The sequence below is a fragment of the Heptranchias perlo genome, chromosome X (genome assembly GCF_035084215.1).
Source record: "Heptranchias perlo isolate sHepPer1 chromosome X, sHepPer1.hap1, whole genome shotgun sequence".
Classification (NCBI taxonomy): Eukaryota; Metazoa; Chordata; class Chondrichthyes; order Hexanchiformes; family Hexanchidae; genus Heptranchias; species Heptranchias perlo.
The window spans coordinates 19,088,970-19,116,903 of record NC_090370.1 but is presented as its reverse complement, the minus strand read 5'-3'; the positions used below and the strand labels follow the sequence as shown (position 1 = coordinate 19,116,903).

The 27,934-nt window shown below is 52.9% G+C and overlaps 1 protein-coding gene across 1 annotated transcript in view; it reads right to left on the bottom strand.

Moving 5' to 3' along the window:
* The window catches only part of LOC137307005 (nck-associated protein 1-like), a 111,688-nt gene that overhangs the window by 52,724 nt on the left and 31,030 nt on the right, over window positions 1-27,934 (bottom strand). The window contains exon 4 of the mRNA XM_067976357.1: window positions 24,533-24,642. Within this exon, the coding sequence (XP_067832458.1) occupies window positions 24,533-24,642 (110 nt within the window). The remainder of the gene's footprint in view (window positions 1-24,532; window positions 24,643-27,934) is intronic.

Below are 27,934 nucleotides of genomic sequence, written 5' to 3'. Positions count from 1 at the left end.
CCGTCATAAACCCCAGGGGGAGATCACCGTCATGAACCACAGGGGGAGATCACCATCATTGAGCGCAAGGGGAGATCACCGTCATAAACCGCAGTGGGAGATCACCGTCATAAACCGCAGGGGGAGATCACCGTCATAATCCACAGGGGGAGATCACCATCAAAAACCACAAGGGGAGATCACCGTCATAAACCGCAGGGGGAGATCACCGTCATAAACCGCAGGGGGAGATCACCGTCATAAACCGCAGGGGGAGATCACCGTCATAAACCGCAGGGGGAGATCACCGTCATAAACCGCAGGGGGAGATCACCGTCATAAACCACAGGGGAGATCACCATCATAAACTACAGGGTAGATCACCGTCATAAACCGCAGGAGGAGATCACCGTCATACACCGCAGGGGAGATCACAGTCATACACCGCAGAGGGAGTTCACCGTCATAAGCGACAGCGGGAGATCACCGTCATAAACCGCAGGGGGAGATCACCGTCATAAACCGCAGGGGGAGATCACCGTCATGAACCACAGGGGGAGATCACCATCATTGAGCGCAAGGGGAGATCACCGTCATAAACCGCAGTGGGAGATCACCGTCATAAACCGCAGGGGGAGATCACCGTCATAATCCACAGGGGGAGATCACCATCAAAAACCACAAGGGGAGATCACCGTCATAAACCGCAGGGGGAGATCACCGTCATAAACCGCAGGGGGAGATCACCGTCATAAACCGCAGGGGGAGATCACCGTCATAAACCGCAGGGGGAGATCACCGTCATAAACCGCAGGGGGAGATCACCGTCATAAACCACAGGGGAGATCACCATCATAAACCACAGGGTAGATCACCGTCATAAACCGCAGGAGGAGATCACCGTCATACACCGCAGGGGGAGATCACAGTCATAAACCGCAGGGGAGATCACAGTCATAAACCGCAGGGGAGATCACAGTCATACACCGCAGAGGGAGTTCACCGTCATAAGCGACAGCGGGAGATCACCGTCATAAATCGCAGTGGTATATCACCATCATAAACCGCAGGGGGAGATCACCATCATAAACCGCAGGGGTAGATCACCGTCATACACCGCAGGGGGAGATCACCGTCATAAACCGCAGGAGGAGATCACCGTCATAAACCGCAGGGGGAGATCACCGTCATAATCCACAGGGGGAGATCACCATCAAAAACCACAAGGGGAGATCACCGTCATAAACCGCAGGGGGAGATCACCGTCATAAACCGCAGGGGGAGATCACCGTCATAAACCGCAGGGGGAGATCACCGTCATAAACCGCAGGAGGAGATCACCGTCATAAACCACAGGGGAGATCACCGTCATAAACCACAGGGGAGATCACAGTCATAAACCGCAGGGGGAGATCACCGTCATACACCGCAGGGGGAGATCACAGTCATAAACCGCAGGGGGAGATCACAGTCATAAACCGCAGGGGGAGATCACAGTCATACACCGCAGGGGGAGATCACCGTCATAAACGACAGCGGGAGATCACCGTCATAAATCGCAGTGGTAGATCACCGTCATAAACCGCAGGGGGAGATCACCATCATAAACCGCAGGGGTAGATCACCGTCATACACCGCAGGGGGAGATCACCGTCATAAACCGCAGGGGGAGATCACCGTCATAAACCGCAGGGGGAGTTCACCTTCATAAACTGCAGCGGGAGATCACCGTCATAAACCGCAGGGGGAGATCACCGTCATAAACCGCAGGGGGAGATCACCGTCATAAACCGCAGAAGGAGATCACCGTCATAAACCGCAGAAGGAGATCACCGTCGTAAACCACAGGGGGAGATCACCGTCATAAACCGCAGGGGGAGATCACCGTCATAATCCACAGGGGGAGATCACCGTCATAAACCTCAGGGGGAGATCACCGTCATAAACGCCAGGGGGAGATCACCGTCATAAACCGCAGGGGGAGATCACCGTCACAAACTACATGGGGGAGATCACCGTCATAAACCGCAGGGGGAGATCACCGTCATAAACCGCAGGGTGAGATCGCCGTCATAAACCGCAGGGGGAGATCACCGTCATAAACCGCAGGGGGAGATCACCGTCATAAACCGCAGGGGGAGATCACCGTCATAAACCTCAGGGGGAGATCACCGTCATAAACCGCAGGGGGAGTTCACCTTCATAAACCGCAGGGGGAGATCACCGTCATAAACCGCAGGGAGAGATCACCGTCATAAACCGCAGGGGGAGTTCACCTTCATAAACCGCAGCGGGAGATCACCGTCATAAACCGCAGGGGGAGATCACCGTCATAAACCGCAGGGGGAGATCACCGTCATAAACCGCAGGAGGAGATCACCGTCATAAACCGCAGGGGGAGATCACCGTCATAAACCGCAGGGGGAGATCACCGTCATAAACCGCAGGAGGAGATCACCGTCATAAACCACAGGGGGAGATCACCGTCATAAACCACAGGGAGAGATCACCGTCATAAACCACAGGGGGAGATCACCGTCATAAACCGCAGGGGGAGATCACCGTCATAAAGCGCAGGGGGAAATCACCGTCATAAACCCCAGGGGGAGATCACCGTCATAATCCACAGGGGGAGATCACCGTCATAAAGCACAGGGGGAGATCACCGTCATAAACCGCAGGGGGAGATCACCGTCATGAACCACAGGGGGAGATCACCGTCATAATCCGCAGGGGGAGATCACCGTCATAATCCGCAGGGGGAGATCACCGTCATAAACTGCAGGGGGAGATCACCGTCACAAACTACATGGGGGAGATCACCGTCATAAACCGAAGGGGGAGATCACCGTCATAAACCGCAGGGGGAGATCGCCGTCATAAACCGCAAGGTGAGATCGCCGTCATAAACCAAGGGGGAGATCACCGTCATAAACCGCAGGGGGAGATCACCGTCATAAACCGCAGGGGGAGATCACCGTCATAAACCGCAGGGGGAGATCACCGTCATAATCCACAGGGGGAGATCACCGTCATAAACCGCAGGGGGAGATCACCGTCATAAACCGCAGGGGGAGATCACCGTCATAAACCACAGGGGAGATCACCATCATAAACCACAGGGTAGATCACCGTCATAAACCGCAGGAGGAGATCACCGTCATACACCGCAGGGGAGATCACAGTCATACACCGCAGAGGGAGTTCACCGTCATAAGCGACAGCGGGAGATCACCGTCATAAACCGCAGGGGGAGATCACCGTCATAAACCGCAGGGGGAGATCACCGTCATAAACCGCAGGGGGAGATCACCATCATTGAGCGCAAGGGGAGATCACCGTCATACACCGCAGGGGGAGATCACCGTCATAAACGACAGCGGGAGATCACCGTCATAAACCGCAGGGGGAGATCACCGTCATAAACCGCAGGGGGAGATCACCGTCATAAACGACAGCGGGAGATCACCGTCATAAACCGCAGGGGGAGATCACCGTCATAAACCGCAGGGGGAGATCACCGTCATAAACCGCAGGGGGAGATCACCGTCATAAACCGCAGGGGGAGATCACCGTCATAAACCCCAGGGGGAGATCACCGTCATGAACCACAGGGGGAGATCACCATCATTGAGCGCAAGGGGAGATCACCGTCATAAACCGCAGTGGGAGATCACCGTCATAAACCGCAGGGGGAGATCACCGTCATAATCCACAGGGGGAGATCACCATCAAAAACCACAAGGGGAGATCACCGTCATAAACCGCAGGGGGAGATCACCGTCATAAACCGCAGGGGGAGATCACCGTCATAAACCGCAGGGGGAGATCACCGTCATAAACCGCAGGGGGAGATCACCGTCATAAACCGCAGGGGGAGATCACCGTCATAAACCACAGGGGAGATCACCATCATAAACTACAGGGTAGATCACCGTCATAAACCGCAGGAGGAGATCACCGTCATACACCGCAGGGGAGATCACAGTCATACACCGCAGAGGGAGTTCACCGTCATAAGCGACAGCGGGAGATCACCGTCATAAACCGCAGGGGGAGATCACCGTCATAAACCGCAGGGGGAGATCACCGTCATGAACCACAGGGGGAGATCACCATCATTGAGCGCAAGGGGAGATCACCGTCATAAACCGCAGTGGGAGATCACCGTCATAAACCGCAGGGGGAGATCACCGTCATAATCCACAGGGGGAGATCACCATCAAAAACCACAAGGGGAGATCACCGTCATAAACCGCAGGGGGAGATCACCGTCATAAACCGCAGGGGGAGATCACCGTCATAAACCGCAGGGGGAGATCACCGTCATAAACCGCAGGGGGAGATCACCGTCATAAACCGCAGGGGGAGATCACCGTCATAAACCACAGGGGAGATCACCATCATAAACCACAGGGTAGATCACCGTCATAAACCGCAGGAGGAGATCACCGTCATACACCGCAGGGGGAGATCACAGTCATAAACCGCAGGGGAGATCACAGTCATAAACCGCAGGGGAGATCACAGTCATACACCGCAGAGGGAGTTCACCGTCATAAGCGACAGCGGGAGATCACCGTCATAAATCGCAGTGGTATATCACCATCATAAACCGCAGGGGGAGATCACCATCATAAACCGCAGGGGTAGATCACCGTCATACACCGCAGGGGGAGATCACCGTCATAAACCGCAGGAGGAGATCACCGTCATAAACCGCAGGGGGAGATCACCGTCATAATCCACAGGGGGAGATCACCATCAAAAACCACAAGGGGAGATCACCGTCATAAACCGCAGGGGGAGATCACCGTCATAAACCGCAGGGGGAGATCACCGTCATAAACCGCAGGGGGAGATCACCGTCATAAACCGCAGGAGGAGATCACCGTCATAAACCACAGGGGAGATCACCGTCATAAACCACAGGGGAGATCACAGTCATAAACCGCAGGGGGAGATCACCGTCATACACCGCAGGGGGAGATCACAGTCATAAACCGCAGGGGGAGATCACAGTCATAAACCGCAGGGGGAGATCACAGTCATACACCGCAGGGGGAGATCACCGTCATAAACGACAGCGGGAGATCACCGTCATAAATCGCAGTGGTAGATCACCGTCATAAACCGCAGGGGGAGATCACCATCATAAACCGCAGGGGTAGATCACCGTCATACACCGCAGGGGGAGATCACCGTCATAAACCGCAGGGGGAGATCACCGTCATAAACCGCAGGGGGAGTTCACCTTCATAAACTGCAGCGGGAGATCACCGTCATAAACCGCAGGGGGAGATCACCGTCATAAACCGCAGGGGGAGATCACCGTCATAAACCGCAGAAGGAGATCACCGTCATAAACCGCAGAAGGAGATCACCGTCGTAAACCACAGGGGGAGATCACCGTCATAAACCGCAGGGGGAGATCACCGTCATAATCCACAGGGGGAGATCACCGTCATAAACCTCAGGGGGAGATCACCGTCATAAACGCCAGGGGGAGATCACCGTCATAAACCGCAGGGGGAGATCACCGTCACAAACTACATGGGGGAGATCACCGTCATAAACCGCAGGGGGAGATCACCGTCATAAACCGCAGGGTGAGATCGCCGTCATAAACCAAGGGGGAGATCACCGTCATAAACCGCAGGGGGAGATCACCGTCATAAACCGCAGGGGGAGATCACCGTCATAAACCTCAGGGGGAGATCACCGTCATAAACCGCAGGGGGAGTTCACCTTCATAAACCGCAGCGGGAGATCACCGTCATAAACCGCAGGGGGAGATCACCGTCATAAACCGCAGGGGGAGTTCACCTTCATAAACCGCAGCGGGAGATCACCGTCATAAACCGCAGGGGGAGATCACCGTCATAAACCGCAGGGGGAGATCACCGTCATAAACCGCAGGAGGAGATCACCGTCATAAACCACAGGGGGAGATCACCGTCATAAACCACAGGGAGAGATCACCGTCATAAACCACAGGGGGAGATCACCGTCATAAACCGCAGGGGGAGATCACCGTCATAAAGCGCAGGGGGAAATCACCGTCATAAACCCCAGGGGGAGATCACCGTCATAATCCACAGGGGGAGATCACCGTCATAAAGCACAGGGGGAGATCACCGTCATAAACCGCAGGGGGAGATCACCGTCATGAACCACAGGGGGAGATCACCGTCATAATCCGCAGGGGGAGATCACCGTCATAATCCGCAGGGGGAGATCACCGTCATAAACTGCAGGGGGAGATCACCGTCACAAACTACATGGGGGAGATCACCGTCATAAACCGAAGGGGGAGATCACCGTCATAAACCGCAGGGGGAGATCGCCGTCATAAACCGCAAGGTGAGATCGCCGTCATAAACCAAGGGGGAGATCACCGTCATAAACCGCAGGGGGAGATCACCGTCATAAACCGCAGGAGGAGATCACCGTCATAAACCGCAGGGGGAGATCACCGTCATAATCCACAGGGGGAGATCACCATCAAAAGCCACAAGGGGAGATCACCGTCATAAACCGCAGGGGGAGATCACCGTCATAAACCGCAGGGGGAGATCACCGTCATAAACCGCAGGGGGAGATCACCGTCATAAACCGCAGGAGGAGATCACCGTCATAAACCACAGGGGAGATCACCGTCATAAACCACAGGGGAGATCACAGTCATAAACCGCAGGGGGAGATCACCGTCATACACCGCAGGGGGAGATCACCGTCATAAACCGCAGGGGGAGATCACCGTCATAAACCGCAGGGGGAGTTCACCTTCATAAACTGCAGCGGGAGATCACCGTCATAAACCGCAGGGGGAGATCACCGTCATAAACCGCAGGGGGAGATCACCGTCATAAACCGCAGGAGGAGATCACCGTCGTAAACCACAGGGGGAGATCACCGTCATAATCCACAGGTGGAGATCACCGTCATAAACCGCAGGGGGAGATCACCGTCATAATCCACAGGGGGAGATCACCGTCATAAACCTCAGGGGGAGATCACCGTCATAAACGCCAGGGGGAGATCACCGTCATAAACCACAGGGGGAGATCACCGTCATAAACCGCAGGGGGAGATCACCGTCATAAACCGCAGGGTGAGATCGCCGTCATAAACCAAGGGGGAGATCACCGTCATAAACCGCAGGGGGAGATCACCGTCATAAACCGCAGGGGGAGATCACCGTCATAAACCGCAGGGGGAGATCACCGTCATAAACCGCAGCGGGAGATCACCATCATAAACCGCAGGGGGAGATCACCGTCATAAACCCCAGGGGGAGATCACCGTCATAAACCCCAGGGGGAGATCACCGTCATAAACCGCAGGAGGAGATCACCGTCATAAACCACAGGGGGAGATCACCGTCATAAACCACAGGGGGAGATCACCGTCATAAACCACAGGGAGAGATCACCGTCATAAACCGCAGGGGGAGATCACCGTCATAAAGCGCAGGGGGAAATCACCGTCATAAACCCCAGGGGGAGATCACCGTCATAATCCACAGGGGGAGATCACCGTCATAAAGCACAGGGGGAGATCACCGTCATAAACCGCAGGGGGAGATCACCGTCATAAACCACAGGGGGAGATCACCGTCATAATCCGCAGGGGGAGATCACCGTCATAAAGCACAGGGGGAGATCACCGTCATAAACTGCAGGGGGAGATCACCGTCATAAACCGCAGGGGGAGTTCACCTTCATAAACCGCAGCGGGAGATCACCGTCATAAACCGCAGGTGGAGATCACCGTCATAAACCGCAGGGGGAGATCACCGTCATAAACCGCAGGAGGAGATCACCGTCATAAACCACAGGGGGAGATCACCGTCATAAACCACAGGGAGAGATCACCGTCATAAACCACAGGGGGAGATCACCGTCATAAACCGCAGGGGGAGATCACCGTCATAAAGCGCAGGGGGAAATCACCGTCATAAACCCCAGGGGGAGATCACCGTCATAATCCACAGGGGGAGATCACCGTCATAAAGCACAGGGGGAGATCACCGTCATAAACCGCAGGGGGAGATCACCGTCATAAACCACAGTGGGAGATCACCTTCATAAACCGCAGGGGGAGATCACCGTCATAATCCGCAGGGGGAGATCACCGTCATAAACCACAGTGGGAGATCACCGTCATAATCCGCAGGGGGAGATCACCGTCATAATCCGCAGGGGGAGATCACCGTCATAATCCGCAGGGGGAGATCACCGTCATAAACCACAGTGGGAGATCACCGTCATAAACCACAGGGAGAGATCACCGTCATAAACCACAGCGGGAGATCACCGTCATAAACCTCAGGGGGAGATCACCATCATAAACCGCAGGGGGAGATCACCGTCATAAAGCACAGGGGGAGATCACCGTCATAATCCGCAGGGGGAGATCACCGTCATAAACTGCAGGGGGAGATCACCGTCACAAACTACATGGGGGAGATCACCGTCATAAACCGAAGGGGGAGATCACCGTCATAAACCGCAGGGGGAGATCGCCGTCATAAACCGCAAGGTGAGATCGCCGTCATAAACCAAGGGGGAGATCACCGTCATAAACCGCAGGGGGAGATCACCGTCATACACCGCAGGGGGAGATCACCGTCATAAACGACAGCGGGAGATCACCGTCATAAACCGCAGGGGGAGATCACCGTCATAAACCGCAGGGTGAGATCACCGTCATAAACCGCAGGGGGAGATCACCGTCATAAACCGCAGGGTGAGATCACCGTCATAAACCGCAGGGAGAGATCACCGTCATAAACCCCAGGGGGAGATCACGGACATGAACCGCAGGGGGAGATCACCGTCATAAACCGCAGGGGGAGATCACCGTCATAAACCGCAGGGGGAGATCACCGTCATAAACCGCAGGGGGAGATCACCGTCATAAACCGCAGGGGGAGATCACCGTCATAATCCGCAGGGGGAGATCACCGTCATAAAGCACAGGGGGAGATCACCGTCATAATCCGCAGGGGGAGATCACCGTCATAAACTGCAGGGGGAGATCACCGTCACAAACTACATGGGGGAGATCACCGTCATAATCCGAAGGGGGAGATCACCGTCATAAACCGCAGGGGGAGATCGCCGTCATAAACCGCAAGGTGAGATCACCGTCATAAACCAAGGGGGAGATCACCGTCATAAACCGCAGGGGGAGATCACCGTCATAAACCGCAGGGGGAGATCACCGTCATAAACCGCAGGGGGAGATCACCGTCATAAACCGCAGGGGGAGATCACCGTCATAAACCGCAGGGTGAGATCACCGTCATAAACCGCAGGGGGAGATCACCGTCATAAACCGCAGGGTGAGATCACCGTCATAAACCGCAGGGAGAGATCACCGTCATAAACCCCAGGGGGAGATCACGGACATAAACCGCAGGGGGAGATCACCGTCATAAACCGCAGGGGGAGATCACCGTCATAAACCGCAGGGGGAGATCACCGTCATAAACCGCAGGGGGAGATCACCGTCATAAACCGCAGGGGGAGATCACCGTCATAAACCGTAGGGGGAGATCACCATCATAAACTCCAGGGGGAGATCACCGTCATAAACCGCAGCGGGAGATCACCATTATAGATCACAGGGGGAGATCACCGACATAAACCGCAGGGTGAGATCACCGTCATAAACCGCAGGGGGAGATCACCGTCATAAACCGCAGCGGGAGATCACCCTCATAAACCGCAGGGGGAGATCACAGTCATAAACCGCAGGGGGAGATCACCGTCATAAACCACAGGGGGAGATCACAGTCATAAACCGCAGGGGGAGATCACCGTCATAAACCGCAGGGGGTGATCACCGTCATAAACCGCAGGGGGAGATCACCGTCATAAACCGCAGGGGGTGATCACCGTCATAAACCACAGGGAGAGATCACCGTCATAAACCGCAGGGGGAGATCACCGTCATAAACCACAGGGGGAGATCACAGTCATAAACCGCAGGGGGAGATCACCGTCATAAACCGCAGGGGGTGATCACCGTCATAAACCACAGGGAGAGATCACCGTCATAATCCGCAGGGGGAGATCACCGTCATAAACTCCAGGGGGTGATCACCGTCATAAACTCCAGGGGGAGATCACCGTCATAAACCGCAGGGGGAGATCACCGTCATAAACCACAGCGGGAGATCACCGTCATAAACCGCAGGGGGAGATCACCGTCATAAACCTCAGGGGGAGATCACCGTCATAAACCACAAGGGGAGATCACCGTCATAAACCACAGCGGGAGATCACCATTATAGATCACAGGGGGAGATCACCATTATAGATCACAGGGGGAGATCACTGTCATAAACCACAGCAGGAGATCACCATTATCGATCACAGGGTGAGATCACCATTATAGATCACATGGGGAGATCACCGTCATAATCCGCAGGGGGAGATCACTGTCATAATCCGCAGGGGGAGATCACCATCATAAACCGCAGGGGGAGATCACCATCATAAACCGCAGGGGGAGATCACCGTCATAAACTCCAGGGGGAGATCACCGTCATAAACCGCAGGGGGAGATCACCGTCATAAACTGCAGGGAGATCACCGTCATAAACCACAGGGAGAGGTCACCGTCATAAACCACAGCGGGAGATCACCGTCATAAACCGCAGGGGGAGATAACCGTCATAAACCGCAGGGGGAGATCACCGTCATAAACCACTTGGGGAGATCACCGTCATAAACCCCAGGGGGAGATCACCGTCATAAACCGCAGGGGGAGATCACCGTCATAAACCGCAGGAGGAGATCACCGTCATAAACCGCAGGGGGAGATCACCGTGATAAACCGCTGGGAGAGATCACCGTCATAAACCCCAGGGGGAGATCACCGTCATAAACCACAGGGGGAGATCAACGTCATAAACCGCAGGGGGAGATCAACGTCATAAACCGCAGGGGGAGATCACCGTCATAAACCGCAGAGGGAGATCACCGTCATAAACCGCAGGGGGAGATCACCGTCATAAACCGCAGGGGGAGATCACCGTCATAAACCGCAGGGGGAGATCACCGTCATAAACCGCAGGGTGAGATCACCGTCATAAACCGCAGGGGGAGATCACCGTCATAAACCGCAGGGTGAGATCACCGTCATAAACCGCAGGGGGAGATCACCGTCATAAACCGCAAGGGGAGATCACCGTCATAAACCGCAGGGGGAGATCACCCTCATAAACCGCAGGGGGAGATCACAGTCATAAACCGCAGGGGGAGATCACCGTCATAAACTCCAGGGGGAGATCACCGTCATAAACCGCAGGGGGAGATCACCGTCATAAACCGCAGGGGAGATCACGGTCATAAACCGCAGGGGGAGATCACCGTCATAAACCGCAGGGGGAGATCACCGTCATAAACCGCAGGGGGAGATCACCGTCATAAACCACAGGGGGAGATCACCGTCATAAACCGCAGGGGGAGATCACCGTGATAAACCACAGGGGGAGATCACCGTCATAAACCGCAGGGTGAGATCACCGTCATAAACCGCAGGGAGAGATCACCGTCATAAACCACAGGGGGAGATCACGGTCATAAACCGCAGGGGGAGATCAGCGTCATAAACCGCAGGGGGAGATCACCGTCATAAACCGCAGGGGGAGATCACCGTCATAAACCGCAGGGGGAGATCACCGTCACAAACCGCAGTGGGAGATCACCGTCATAAACCGCAGGGGGAGATCACCGTCATAAACCGCAGGGGGAGTTCACCGTCATAAACCGCAGGGGGAGATCACCGTCATAAACCGCAGGGGGAGATCACCGTCATAAACCGCAGGGGGAGATCACCATCATAAACTCCAGTGGGAGATCACCGTCATAAACCGCAGCGGGAGATCAGCATTATAGATCACAGGGGGAGATCACCGTCATAAACCGCAGGGTGAGATCACCGTCATAAACCGCAGGGGGAGATCACCGTCATAAACCGCAGGGGGAGATCACCCTCATAAACCGCAGGGGGAGATCACCGTCATAAACCGCAGGGGGAGATCACCGTCATAAACCGCAGGGGGAGATCACCGTCATAAACCACAGGGGGAGATCACCGTCATAAACCGCAGGGGGAGATCACCGTCATAAACCGCAGGGGGTGATCACCGTCATAAACCACAGGGAGAGATCACCGTCATAATCCGCAGGGGGAGATCACCGTCATAAACTCCAGGGGGTGATCACCGTCATAAACCCCAGGGGGAGATCACCGTCATAAACCGCAAGGGGAGATCACCGTCATAAACCGCAGGGGGAGATCACCGTCATAAACCACAGCGGGAGATCACCGTCATAAACCACAGGGGGAGATCACCGTCATAAACCGCAGGGGGAGATGACCGTCATAAACCGCAGGGGGAGATCACCGTCATAAACCGCAGGGGGAGATCACCGTCATAAACCGCAGGGGGAGATCACCGTCATAAACCGCAGGGGGAGATCACCGTCATAAACCGCAGGGGGAGATCACCGTCATAAACCGCAGCGGGAGATCACCATTATAGATCACAGGGGGAGATCACCGTCATAAACCACAGGGGGAGATCACCGTCATAAACCGCAGGGGGAGATCACCGTCATAAACCACAGGGGGAGATCACCGTCATAAACTCCAGGGGGAGATCACCGTCATAAACTCCAGGGGGAGATCACCGTCATAAACCGCAGGGGGAGATCACCGTCATAAACCACAGCGGGAGATCACCGTCATAAACCACAGGGGGAGATCACCGTCATAAACCGCAGGGGGAGATCACCGTCATAAACCACAGCGGGAGATCACCGTCATAAACCACAGGGGGAGATCACCGTCATAAACCGCAGGGGGAGATCACCGTCATAAACCACAGCGGGAGATCACCGTCATAAACCACAGGGGGAGATCACCGTCATAAACCGCAGGGGGAGATCACCGTCATAAACCACAGGGGGAGATCACCGTCATAAACTCCAGGGGGAGATCACCGTCATAAACTCCAGGGGGAGATCACCGTCATAAACCGCAGGGGGAGATCACCGTCATAAACCACAGCGGGAGATCACCGTCATAAACCACAGGGGGAGATCACCGTCATAAACCGCAGGGGGAGATCACCGTCATAAACCACAGCGGGAGATCACCGTCATAAACCACAGGGGGAGATCACCGTCATAAACCGCAGGGGGAGATCACCGTCATAAACCACAGCGGGAGATCACCGTCATAAACCACAGGGGGAGATCACCGTCATAAACCGCAGGGGGAGATCACCGTCATAAACCGCAGGGGGAGATCACCGTCATAAACCGCAGGGGGAGATCACCGTCATTAACCACAAGGGGAGATCACCGTCATAAACCACAGCGGGAGATCACCATTATAGATCACAGGGGGAGATCACCATTATAGATCACAGGGTGAGATCACTGTCATAAACCACAGCAGGAGATCACCATTATCGATCACAGGGTGAGATCACCATTATAGATCACATGGGGAGATCACCATCATAAACCGCAGGGGGAGATCACCGTCATAAACTCCAGGGGGAGATCACCGTCATAAACCGCAGGGGGAGATCACCGTCATAAACCACAGCGGGAGATCACCGTCATAAACCGCAGGGTGAGATCACCATCATAAACCGCACGGGGAGATCACCGTCATAAACCGCAGGGGGAGATCACCGTCATAAACTCCAGGGGGAGATCACCGTCATAAACCGCAGGGGGAGATCACCGTCATAAACCGCAGGGGGAGATCACCGTCATAAACTCCAGGGGGAGATCACCGTCATAAACCGCAGGGGGAGATCACCCTCATAAACCGCACGGGGAGATCACCGTCATAAACCGCAGGGGGAGATCACCGTCATAAACTCCAGGGGGAGATCACCGTCATAAACCGCAGGGGGAGATCACCGTCATAAACCGCAGGGGGAGATCACCGTCATAAACAGCAGGGGGAGATCACCGTCATAAACCACAGGGTGAGATCACCGTCATAAACCACAGGGTGAGATCACCGTCATAAACCACAGGGTGAGATCACCGTCATAAACCGCAGGGGGAGATCACCGTCATAAACCCCAGGGGGAGATCACCGTCATAAACCGCAGGGGGAGATCACCGTCATAAACCACAGGGGGAGATCACCGTCATAAACCACAGGGGGAGATCACCGTCATAAACCGCAGGGTGAGATCACCGTCATAAACCGCAGGGAGAGATCACCGTCATAAACCCCAGGGGGAGATCACGGTCATAAACCGCAGGGGGAGATCACCGTCATAAACCGCAGGGAGAGATCACCGTCATAAACCCCAGGGGGAGATCACGGTCATAAACCGCAGGGGGAGATCACCGTCATAAACCGCAGGGGGAGATCACCGTCATAAACCGCAGGGGGAGATCACCGTCATAAACCGCAGGGGGAGATCACCGTCATAAACCGCAGGGGGAGATCACCGTCATAAACCGCAGGGGGGAGATCACCGTCATAAACCGCAGGGGGAGATCACCGTCATAAACTCCAGGGGGAGATCACCGTCATAAACCGCAGCGGGAGATCACCATTATAGATCACAGGGGGAGATCACCGTCATAAACCGCAGGGTGAGATCACCGTCATAAACCGCAGGGGGAGATCACCGTCATAAACCGCAGCGGGAGATCACCCTCATAAACCGCAGGGGGAGATCACAGTCATAAACCGCAGGGGGAGATCACCGTCAAAAACCACAGGGGGAGATCACCGTCATAAACCGCAGGGGGAGATCACCGTCATAAACCGCAGGGGGTGATCACCGTCATAAACCGCAGGGAGAGATCACCGTCATAATCCGCAGGGGGAGATCACCGTCATAAACTCCAGGGGGTGATCACCGTCATAAACCCCAGGGGGAGATCACCGTCATAAACCGCAGGGGGAGATCACCGTCATAAACCGCAGGGGGAGATCACCGTCATAAACCACAGCGGGAGATCACCGTCATAAACCACAGGGGGAGATCACCGTCATAAACCGCTGGGGGAGATCACCGTCATAAACCGCAGGGGGAGATCACCGTCATAAACCGCAGGGGGAGATCACCGTCATAAACCGCAGGGGGAGATCACCGTCATAAACCACAAGCGGAGATCACCGTCATAAACCACAGCGGGAGATCACCATTATAGATCACAGGGGGAGATCACCATTATAGATCACAGGGGGAGATCACTGTCATAAACCACAACAGGAGATCACCATTATAGATCACATGGGGAGATCACCGTCATAATCCGCAGGGGGAGATCACCGTCATAATCCGCAGGGGGAGATCACCGTCATAAACCGCAGGGGGAGATCACCGTCATAAACCGCAGGGGGAGATCACCGTCATAAACCGCAGGGGGAGATCACCGTCATAAACCACAGCGGGAGATCACCGTCATAAACCGCAGGGGGAGATCACCGTCATAAACCGCAGCGGGAGATCACCATTATAGATCACAGGGGGAGATCACCGTCATAAACCGCAGGGTGAGAATACCGTCATAAACCGCAGGGGGAGATCACCCTCATAAACCGCAGGGGGAGATCACCGTCATAAACCACAGGGGGAGATCACCGTCATAAACTCCAGGGGGAGATCACCGTCATAAACTCCAGGGGGAGATCACCGTCATAAACTCCAGGGGGAGATCACCGTCATAAACCGCAGGGGGAGATCACCGTCATAAACCACAGCGGGAGATCACCGTCATAAACCACAGGGGGAGATCACCGTCATAAACCGCAGGGGGAGATCACCGTCATAAACCGCAGGGGGAGATCACCGTCATAAACCGCAGGGGGAGATCACCGTCATAAACCGCAGGGGGAGATCACCGTCATAAACCACAAGGGGAGATCACCGTCATAAACCACAGCGGGAGATCACCATTATAGATCACAGGGGGAGATCACCATTATCGATCACAGGGTGAGATCACTGTCATAAACCACAGCAGGAGATCACCATTATCGATCACATGGGGAGATCACCGTCATAATTCGCAGGGGGAGATCACCATCATAAACCGCAGGGGGAGATCACCGTCATAAACTCCAGGGGGAGATCACCGTCATAAACCGCAGGGGGAGATCACCGTCATAAACCACAGCGGGAGATCACCGTCATAAACCGCAGGGGGAGATCACCGTCATAAACCGCAGGGGGAGATCACCGTCATAAACCGCAGGGGGAGATCACCGTCATAAACCGCAGCGGGAGATCACCATTATAGATCACAGGGGGAGATCACCGTCATAAACCGCAGGGTGAGAATACCGTCATAAACCGCAGGGGGAGATCACCCTCATAAACCGCACGGGGAGATCACCGTCATAAACCGCAGGGGGAGATCACCGTCATAAACTCCAGGGGGAGATCACCGTCATAAACCGCAGGGGGAGATCACCGTCATAAACCGCAGGGGAGATCACCGTCATAAACAGCAGGGGGAGATCACCGTCATAAACCACAGGGTGAGATCACCGTCATAAACCGCAGGGTGAGATCACCGTCATAAACCACAGGGTGAGATCACCGTCATAAACCGCAGGGTGAGATCACCGTCATAAACCGCAGGGGGAGATCACCGTCATAAACCCCAGGGGGAGATCACCGTCATAAACCGCAGGGGGAGATCACCGTCATAAACCGCAGGGGGAGATCACCGTCATAAACCACAGGGGGAGATCACCGTCATAAACCACAGGGGGAGATCACCGTCATAAACCGCAGGGTGAGATCACCGTCATAAACCGCAGGGAGAGATCACCGTCATAAACCCCAGGGGGAGATCACGGTCATAAACCGCAAGGGGGAGATCACCGTCATAAACCGCAGGGAGAGATCACCGTCATAAACCCCAGGGGGAGATCACGGTCATAAACCGCAGGGGGAGATCACCGTCATAAACCGCAGGGGGAGATCACCGTCATAAACCGCAGGGGGAGATCACCGTCATAAACCGCAGGGGGAGATCACCATCATAAACTCCAGGGGGAGATCACCGTCATAAACCGCAGCGGGAGATCACCATTATAGATCACAGGGGGAGATCACCGTCATAAACCGCAGCGTGAGATCACCGTCATAAACCGCAGCGGGAGATCACCCTCATAAACCGCAGGGGGAGATCACAGTCATAAACCGCAGGGGGAGATCACCGTCAAAAACCACAGGGGGAGATCACCGTCAAAAACCACAGGGGGAGATCACCGTCATAAACCGCAGGGGGAGATCACCGTCATAAACCGCAGGGGGTGATCACCGTCATAATCCGCAGGGGGAGATCACCGTCATAATCCGCAGGGGGAGATCACCGTCATAAACTCCAGGGGGTGATCACCGTCATAAACCCCAGGGGGAGATCACCGTCATAAACCGCAGGGGGAGATCACCGTCATAAACCGCAGGGGGAGATCACCGTCATAAACCACAGCGGGAGATCACCGTCATAAACCACAGGGGGAGATCACCGTCATAAACCGCTGGGGGAGATCACCGTCATAAACCGCAGGGGGAGATCACCGTCATAAACCGCAGGGGGAGATCACCGTCATAAACCGCAGGGGGAGATCACCGTCATAAACCGCAGGGGGAGATCACCGTCATAAACCACAGCGGGAGATCACCATTATAGATCACAGGGGGAGATCACCATTATAGATCACAGGGGGAGATCACTGTCATAAACCACAGCAGGAGATCACCATTATCGATCACAGGGTGAGATCACCATTATAGATCACATGGGGAGATCACCGTCATAATCCGCAGGGGGAGATCACCGTCATAAACTCCAGGGGGAGATCACCGTCATAATCCGCAGGGGGAGATCACCGTCATAATCCGCAGGGGGAGATCACCGTCATAAACCGCAGGGGGAGATCACCGTCATAAACCGCAGGGGGAGATCACCGTCATAAACCGCAGGGGGAGATCACCGTCATAAACCACAGCGGGAGATCACCGTCATAAACCGCAGGGGGAGATCACCGTCATAAACTCCAGGGGGAGATCACCATCATAAACCGCAGGGGGAGATCACCGTCATAAACCGCAGGGGAGATCACCGTCATAAACCGCAGGGGGAGATCACCGTCATGAACCGCAGGGGGAGATCACCGTCATGAACCGCAGGGTGAGATCACCGTCATAAACCTCAGCGGGAGATCACCGTCATAAACCACAGCGGGAGATCACCGTCATAAACCCCAGGGGGAGATCACCGTCATAAACCACAGCGGGAGATCACCGTCATAAACCGCAGGGCGAGATCACCGTCATAAACCACAGCGGGAGATCACCGTCATAAACCGCAGGGGGAGATCACCGTCATAAACCACAGCAGGAGATCACCATTATCGATCACAGGGTGAGATCACCATTATAGATCACATGGGGAGATCACCGTCATAATCCGCAGGGGGAGATCACCGTCATAAACTCCAGGGGGAGATCACCGTCATAATCCGCAGGGGGAGATCACCGTCATAATCCGCAGGGGGAGATCACCGTCATAAACCGCAGGGGGAGATCACCGTCATAAACCGCAGGGGGAGATCACCGTCATAAACCGCAGGGGGAGATCACCGTCATAAACCACAGCGGGAGATCACCGTCATAAACCGCAGGGGGAGATCACCGTCATAAACTCCAGGGGGAGATCACCATCATAAACCGCAGGGGGAGATCACCGTCATAAACCGCAGGGGAGATCACCGTCATAAACCGCAGGGGGAGATCACCGTCATGAACCGCAGGGTGAGATCACCGTCATAAACCTCAGCGGGAGATCACCGTCATAAACCACAGCGGGAGATCACCGTCATAAACCCCAGGGGGAGATCACCGTCATAAACCACAGCGGGAGATCACCGTCATAAACCGCAGGGCGAGATCACCGTCATAAACCACAGCGGGAGATCACCGTCATAAACCGCAGGGGGAGATCACCGTCATAAACCACAGCGGGAGATCACCATTATAGATCACAGGGGGAGATCACCATTATAGATCACAGGGGGACATCACTGTCATAAACCACAGCAGGAGATCACCATTATCGATCACATGGGGAGATCACCCTCATAAACCGCAGGGAGATCACCGTCATAAACCACAGGGAGAGATCACCGTCATAAACCACAGCGGGAGATCACCGTCATAAACCGCAGGGGGAGATCACCGTCATAAACCGCAGGGGGAGATCACCGTCATAAACCACAGGGGGAGATCACCGTCATAAACCGCAGGGGGAGATCACCGTCATAAACCACAGGGAGAGATCACCGTCATAAACCACTTGGGGAGATCACCGTCATAAACCCCAGGGGGAGATCACCGTCATAATCCGCAGGGGGAGATCACCGTCATAAACCGCAGGAGGAGATCACCGTCATAAACCGCAGGGGGAGATCACCGTCACAAACCGCAGGGGGAGATCACCGTCACAAACCGCAGGGGGAGATCACCGTCATAAACCGCAGGGGGAGATCACAGTCATAAACCGCAGGTGGAGATCACCGTCAAAAACCGCAGGGGGAGATCACCGTCATAAACCGCAGGGGGAGATCACCGTCATAAACCGCAGGGGGAGATCACAGTCATAAACCGCAGGTGGAGATCACCGTCAAAAACCGCAGGGGGAGATCACCGTCATAAACCGCAGGGGGAGATCACCGTCATAAACCACAGGGGGAGATCACCGTCATAAACCACAGGGGGAGATCACCGTCATAAACCACAGGGTGAGATCACCGTCATAAACCACAGGGAGAGATCACCGTCATAAACCACAGGGGGAGATCACCGTCATAAACCACAGGGGGAGATCACCGTCATAAACCACAGGGTGAGATCACCGTCATAAACCACAGGGAGAGATCACCGTCATAAACCACAGGGGGAGATCACCGTCATAAACTCCAGGGGGAGATCACCGTCATAAACCACAGGGTGAGATCACCGTCATAAACTCCAGGGGGAGATCACCGTCATAAACCACAGGGAGATCACCGTCATAAACCACAGGCCTGAGTATCTCTGTGTGCGATGTTAATCAGCCTGCGTCTGCCTCCAATTGTCCTCTGCCCGAAGGTGTCTGCCTTTCAGTGTCCGTCTGTCAGTGTCTGATCCTCTGTCTCCATCTCTCTGTCTCTGTATCTATATCTGTGTCTCTCTCTGTGTCTGTCCGTGTCTCTGTGTCTGTGCCAGTGTATCTCATAGAAATATCGAAACATAGAAAAATTGACAGCACAGAAGGAGGCCATTCAGCCCATCGTGTCTGTGCCGGTCAAAATAGAGCTATTCAGCTTTATCCCAATTACCAGCACTTGGTCTGTTGCCCTGTGGGTCACCGCTCTTCAGGTGCTCATCCAGATACTTTTAAAAATGAGTTGAGGGTTTCTGCCTCTCCCACCCTCTCAGGCAGTGAGTTCCAGACCCCCACCACCCTCTGGATGAAAAAATCTCTCCTCAGTCCTCCAGTCCTCCGGCACTACGCCTGCATCCAGGGAGGATCGAAAAATGATGGTCAGAGCCTCTGCTATTCCCTCCCTGGCTTCTATTAACAGCCTGGGATACATTTCATCCGGCCCTGGCGATTTATCCACTTTCAAAGATGCTAATCCCCTTAATACTTCCTCTCTCACTGTGTTTATCTCATCCAATATTTCACACTCCTCCTCCTTAACTACAATCCCAGTATCATCCCCCTTCTTTGTGAAGACAGACACAAAGTTAAGAACCATTCCCACATCCTCACACAGGTCACCTTTTTGGTCTCTAATAGGCCCTACTCTTTCTTAATTATCCTCTTGCTCTTAATGGGTTTATAAAACATTTTGGGGTTTTCCTTGATTTTACTTGCCAGTATTTTTTCATGCCCTCTCTTTGCTTTCCTAATTTCATTTTTAATTTCACCCCTGCACTTTCTGTACTTCTCTAGGCTTTCTGCAGTATAGAGCTCTCAGTGTCTGACATAAGCATCTCTTTTCTGCCTTATCTTACCCTCTATGCTCCTTGTTATCCAGGGGCCTCTTGAGTTGGCAGTTCCACCCTTTTTCTTTGTGGGACTCTGAATCCTCACTATCTCCCCCTTGAATGTCTCCCACTGCTCCGACACTGATTTACCTTCCAGTAGCTGTTTCCAGTCCACTTTTGCTGAATCACTTCTCAGTTTAGTAAAATTGGCCTTTCCCCAATTGAGAACTTTAACTCCTGATCTGTCTTTGTCCTTTTCCATAACTAGAATCATAGAATCATAGTAGGGTAACAGAATGGAAGGCGGCCATTCGGCCCATCGAGTCCACGCCAGCTCTATGCAACAGCAAACCAGCTATATTAAATCCAACTGTATTATGATCACTACACCTACATGCTCCCCCACTGATTCTCCTTCCACCTGCCCAGCCTCATTCCCTAAAGCTAAATCCAGAACTGACCCCTCTCTTGTTGGGCTTGCTACGTACTGGCTAAAAAAGTTCTCCTGAATGCAATTTAAGAATTCTGCGCCCTCTATACCCTTCACACTGATTGTATCCCAGTTAATATTAGGGTAGTTGAAATCCCCTACTATTACTGTCCTATTGTTTTTGCACTTCTCAGAAATTTGCCTACATATTTGCTCCTCTATCTCCCTCTGACTGTTCGGGGGTCTACAGTACACTCGCAGCAGTGTGACTGCCCCTCTTTTGTTCTTTAGCTCAACCCATATGGCCTCATTTGATGATCATTCTCACATATAATCCCTCCTCACAGCTGTAATTGTTTCTTTAACCAATATTGCCACCCCCCACTCCTTTTTTATCCCCCTCTCTATCTCGTCTGGGTCTGTGCTTGTGTATCTGTATCTGTACCTGTGTCTGTATGTCTGTCTCTATGTCAGTCTCTCTGTTTCTCTATCGGTGTCTGTATCTGTGTCTGTATCTGTGTCTGCGTATCTGTGTCTGCGTATCTGTGTCTGCGTATCTGTGTCTGCGTATCTGTGTCTGCGTATCTGTGTCTGCGTATCTGTGTCTGCGTATCTGTGTCTGCGTATCTGTGTCTGCGTATCTGTGTCTGCGTATCTGTGTCTGCGTATCTGTGTCTGCGTATCTGTGTCTGCGTATCTGTGTCTGCGTATCTGTGTCTGCGTATCTGTGTCTGCGTATCTGTGTCTGCGTATCTGTGTCTGCGTATCTGTGTCTGCGTATCTGTGTCTGCGTATCTGTGTCTGCGTATCTGTGTCTGCGTATCTGTGTCTGCGTATCTGTGTCTGCGTATCTGTGTCTGCGTATCTGTGTCTGCGTATCTGTGTCTGCGTATCTGTGTCTGCGTATCTGTGTCTGCGTATCTGTGTCTGCGTATCTGTGTCTGCGTATCTGTGTCTGCGTATCTGTGTCTGCGTATCTGTGTCTGCGTATCTGTGTCTGCGTATCTGTGTCTGCGTATCTGTGTCTGCGTATCTGTGTCTGCGTATCTGTGTCTGCGTATCTGTGTCTGCGTATCTGTGTCTGCGTATCTGTGTCTGCGTATCTGTGTCTGCGTATCTGTGTCTGCGTATCTGTGTCTGCGTATCTGTGTCTGCGTATCTGTGTCTGCGTATCTGTGTCTGCGTATCTGTGTCTGCGTATCTGTGTCTGCGTATCTGTGTCTGCGTATCTGTGTCTGCGTATCTGTGTCTGCGTATCTGCGTATCTGCGTCTGCGTATCTGCGTCTGCGTATCTGCGTCTGCGTATCTGCGTCTGCGTATCTGCGTCTGCGTATCTGCATCTGCGTATCTGCGTCTGCGTATCTGCGTATCTGCGTCTGTATCTGCGTCTATGTATCTGTGTCTCTGTGTCTGTGTTAATGTCTGTGTATCTGTATCCGTATATCTGTATCTGTGTCTCTGTATCTGTGTCTCTGTATCTGTGTCTCTGTATCTGTGTCTCTGTATCTGTGTCTCTGTATCTGTGTTAGTGTCTGTGTATCTGTATCTGTGTATCTGTATATCTGTGCATCTGTATATCTGTGTATCTGTATATCTGTGCATCTGTATATCTGTGCATCTGTATATCTGTGCATCTGTATATCTGTGCATCTGTATATCTGTGTATCTGTATATCTGTGCATCTGTATATCTGTGTATCTGTATATCTGTGTATCTGTATATCTGTGCATCTGTATATCTGTGTATCTGTATATCTGTGCATCTGTATATCTGTGCATCTGTATATCTGTGCATCTGTATATCTGTGTATCTGTATATCTGTGCATCTGTATATCTGTGTATCTGTATATCTGTGTATCTGTATATCTGTGCATCTGTATATCTGTGCATCTGTATATCTGTATATCTGTGTATCTGTATATCTGTGCATCTGTATATCTGTGCATCTGTATATCTGTATATCTGTGTATCTGTATATCTGTGTATCTGTATATCTGTGTCTGTGTCTCTGTATCTGTGTCTGTGTCTGTGTCTCTGTATCTGTGTTAGTGTCTGTGTATCTGTATATCTGTGTATCTGTATATCTGTATATCTGTATATCTGTGTATCTGTATCTGTGTTTCAGTATTTGTGTATCTGTATCTGTGTATCAGTGTCTGTGTATTTGTGTCTGCGTCTTTGTATCTGTATCTGTGTCTCTGTATCTGTGTCTCTGTATCTGTGTCTCTGTATCTGTGTCTCTGTATCTGTGTCTCTGTATCTGTGTCTCTGTATCTGTGTCTCTGTATCTGTGTCTCTGTATCTGTATCTGTGTATCAGTGTCTGTGTATTTGTGTCTGCGTCTTTGTATCTGTATCTGTATCTGTCTCTCTGTATCTGTCTCTCTGTATCTGTCTCTCTGTATCTGTCTCTCTGTATCTGTCTCTCTGTATCTGTCTCTCTGTATCTGTCTCTCTGTATCTGTGTCTCTGTATCTGTGTCTCTGTATCTGTGTCTCTGTATCTGTGTCTCTGTATCTGTGTCTCTGTATCTGTGTCTGTGTTTCAGTATTTGTGTATCTGTATCTGTGTATCAGTGTCTATGTATTTGTGTCTGCGTCTTTGTATCTGTGTCTCTGTATCTGTGTCTCTGTATCTGTGTCTCTGTATCTGTGTCTCTGTATCTGTGTCTCTGTATCTGTGTCTCTGTATCTGTGTCTGTGTTTCAGTATTTGTGTATCTGTATCTGTGTATCAGTGTCTATGTATTTGTGTCTGCGTCTTTGTATCTGTATCTGTCTCTCTGTGTGTCCCCTCTCTCCGTTTCCCCTCTCCGTGTGTCCCCTCTCTCCGTGTCCCCTCTCTCCGTGTCCCCTCTCTCCGTGTCCCCTCTCTCCGTGTCCCCTCTCTCCGTGTCCCCTCTCTCCATGTCCTCTCCCCGTGTCCCCCCTCTCCCCGTGTCCCCTCTCTCCGTGTCCCTGTAGGATTGGTCTTGTCTGTGATACTGTCTGTGGTATACAGATGCCAAGCCTTTTGATCCAATGATAGTTTGCCACATCACAACGATCTCAAGAGCAGCGCCTCACTTACCGACAGGAACTCCTTGAGGTGCTCCTGAATATTCTGATTGTGAACGGTGTAGAGTGCGGCCGCGATCTGGTTGATGGCTTTGGCCAAACAATGGATGTTGTTACGGTGACCTAAAGAAAGATACAATTGTTCAATATACAGAGGAGGCCCAGAGCAGCCTGTAATATACAGAGGAGGCCCAGAGCAGCCTGTAATATACAGAGGAGGCCCAGAGCAGCCTGTAATATACAGAGGAGGCCCAGAGCAGCCTGTAATATACAGAGGAGGCCCAGAACAGCCTGTAATATACAGAGGAGGCCCAGAGCAGCCTGTAATATACAGAGGAGGCCCAGAGCAGCCTGTAATATACAGAGGAGGCCCAGAGCAGCCTGTAATATACAGAGGAGGCCCAGAGCAGCCTGTAATATACAGAGGAGGCCCAGAGCAGCCTGTAATATACAGAGGAGGCCCAGAGCAGCCTGTAATATACAGAGGAGGCCCAGAGCAGCCTGTAATATACAGAGGAGGCCCAGAGCAGCCTGTAATATACAGAGGAGGCCCAGAACAGCCTGTAATATACAGAGGAGGCCCAGAGCAGCCTGTAATATACAGAGGAGGCCCAGAGCAGCCTGTAATATACAGAGGAGGCCCAGAGCAGCCTGTAATATACAGAGGAGGCCCAGAGCAGCCTGTAATATACAGAGGAGGCCCAGAGCAGCCTGTAATATACAGAGGAGGCCCAGAGCAGCCTGTAATATACAGAGGAGGCCCAGAGCAGCCTGTAATATACAGAGGAGGCCCAGAACAGCCTGTAATATACAGAGGAGGCCCAGAACAGCCTGTAATATACAGAGGAGGCCCAGAACAGCCTGTAATATACAGAGGAGGCCCAGAACAGCCTGTAATATACAGAGGAGGCCCAGAGCAGCCTGTAATATACAGAGGAGGCCCAGAGCAGCCTGTAATATACAGAGGAGGCCCAGAGCAGCCTGTAATATACAGAGGAGGCCCAGAACAGCCTGTAATATACAGAGGAGGCCCAGAGCAGCCTGTAATATACAGAGGAGGCCCAGAGCAGCCTGTAATATACAGAGGAGGCCCAGAGCAGCCTGTAATATACAGAGGAGGCCCAGAGCAGCCTGTAATATACAGAGGAGGCCCAGAGCAGCCTGTAATATACAGAGGAGGCCCAGAGCAGCCTGTAATATACAGAGGAGGCCCAGAACAGCCTGTAATATACAGAGGAGGCCCAGAACAGCCTGTAATATACAGAGGAGGCCCAGAACAGCCTGTAATATACAGAGGAGGCCCAGAGCAGCCTGTAATATACAGAGGAGGCCCAGAGCAGCCTGTAATATACAGAGGAGGCCCAGAGCAGCCTGTAATATACAGAGGAGGCCCAGAGCAGCCTGTAATATACAGAGGAGGCCCAGAACAGCCTGTAATATACAGAGGAGGCCCAGAGCAGCCTGTAATATACAGAGGAGGCCCAGAACAGCCTGTAATATACAGAGGAGGCCGAGAGCAGCCTGTAATATACAGAGGAGGCCCAGAACAGCCTGTAATATACAGAGGAGGCCCAGAGCAGCCTGTAATATACAGAGGAGGCCCAGAACAGCCTGTAATATACAGAGGAGGTCCAGAACAGCCTGTAATATACAGAGGAGGCCCAGAACAGCCTGTAATATACAGAGGAGGCCCAGAACAGCCTGTAATATACTGAGGAGGCCCAGAACAGCCTGTAATATACAGAGGAGGCCCAGAACAGCCTGTAATATACAGAGGAGGCCCAGAACAGCCTGTAATATACAGAGGAGGCCCAGAACAGCCTGTAATATACAGAGGAGGCCCAGAACAGCCTGTAATATACAGAGGAGGCCCAGAACAGCCTGTAATATACAGAGGAGGCCCAGAGCAGCCTGTAATATACAGAGGAGGCCCAGAGCAGCCTGTAATATACAGAGGAGGCCCAGAGCAGCCTGTAATATACAGAGGAGGCCCAGAACAGCCTGTAATATACAGAGGAGGCCCAGAGCAGCCTGTAATATACAGAGGAGGCCCAGAACAGCCTGTAATATACAGAGGAGGCCCAGAGCAGCCTGTAATATACAGAGGAGGCCCAGAACAGCCTGTAATATACAGAGGAGGCCCAGAGCAGCCTGTAATATACAGAGGAGGCCCAGAACAGCCTGTAATATACAGAGGAGGCCCAGAACAGCCTGTAATATACAGAGGAGGCCCAGAACAGCCTGTAATATACAGAGGAGGCCCAGAGCAGCCTGTAATATACAGAGGAGGCCCAGAGCAGCCTGTAATATACAGAGGAGGCCCATAACAGCCTGTAATATACAGAGGAGGCCTGGAACAGCCTGTAATATACAGAGGAGGCCCAGAACAGCCTGTAATATACAGAGGAGGCCCGGAACAGCCTGTAATATACAGAGGAGGCCCGGAACAGCCTGTAATATACAGAGGAGGCGCAGAACAGCCTGTAATATACAGAGGAGGCCCAGAACAGCCTGTAATATACAGAGGAGGCCCAGAACAGCCTGTAATATACAGAGGAGGCCCAGAACAGCCTGTAATATACAGAGGAGGCCCAGAACAGCCTGTAATATACAGAGGAGGCACAGAACAGCCAGTAATACACAGAGGAGGCACAGAACAGCCTGTAATACACAGAGGAGGCACGGAACAGCCTGTAATACACAGAGGAGGCCCGGAACAGCCTGTAATACACAGAGGAGGCCCGGAACAGCCTGTAATATACAGAGGAGGCCCGGAACAGCCTGTAATATACAGAGGAGGCCCTGAACAGCCTGTAATATACAGAGGAGGCCCTGAACAGCCTGTAATATACAGAGGAGGCCCAGAACAGCCTGTAATATACAGAGGAGGCCCAGAACAGCCTGTAATATACAGAGGAGGCCCAGAGCAGCCTGTAATATACAGAGGAGGCCCAGAACAGCCTGTAATATACAGAGGAGGCCCAGAGCAGCCTGTAATATACAGAGGAGGCCCAGAACAGCCTGTAATATACAGAGGAGGCCCAGAACAGCCTGTAATATACAGAGGAGGCCCAGAACAGCCTGTAATATACAGAGGAGGCCCAGAACAGCCTGTAATATACAGAGGAGGCCCAGAACAGCCTGTAATATACAGTGGAGGCCCAGAGCAGCCTGTAATATACAGAGGAGGCCCAGAACAGCCTGTAATATACAGAGGAGGCCCAGAACAGCCTGTAATACACAGAGGAGGCCCAGAACAGCCTGTAATACACAGAGGAGGCCCAGAACAGCCTGTAATATACAGAGGAGGCCCAGAACAGCATGTAATACAGAGAGGAGGCCCAGAGCAGCCTGTAATATACAGAGGAGGCCCAGAGCAGCCTGTAATATACAGAGGAGGCCCAGAGCAGCCTGT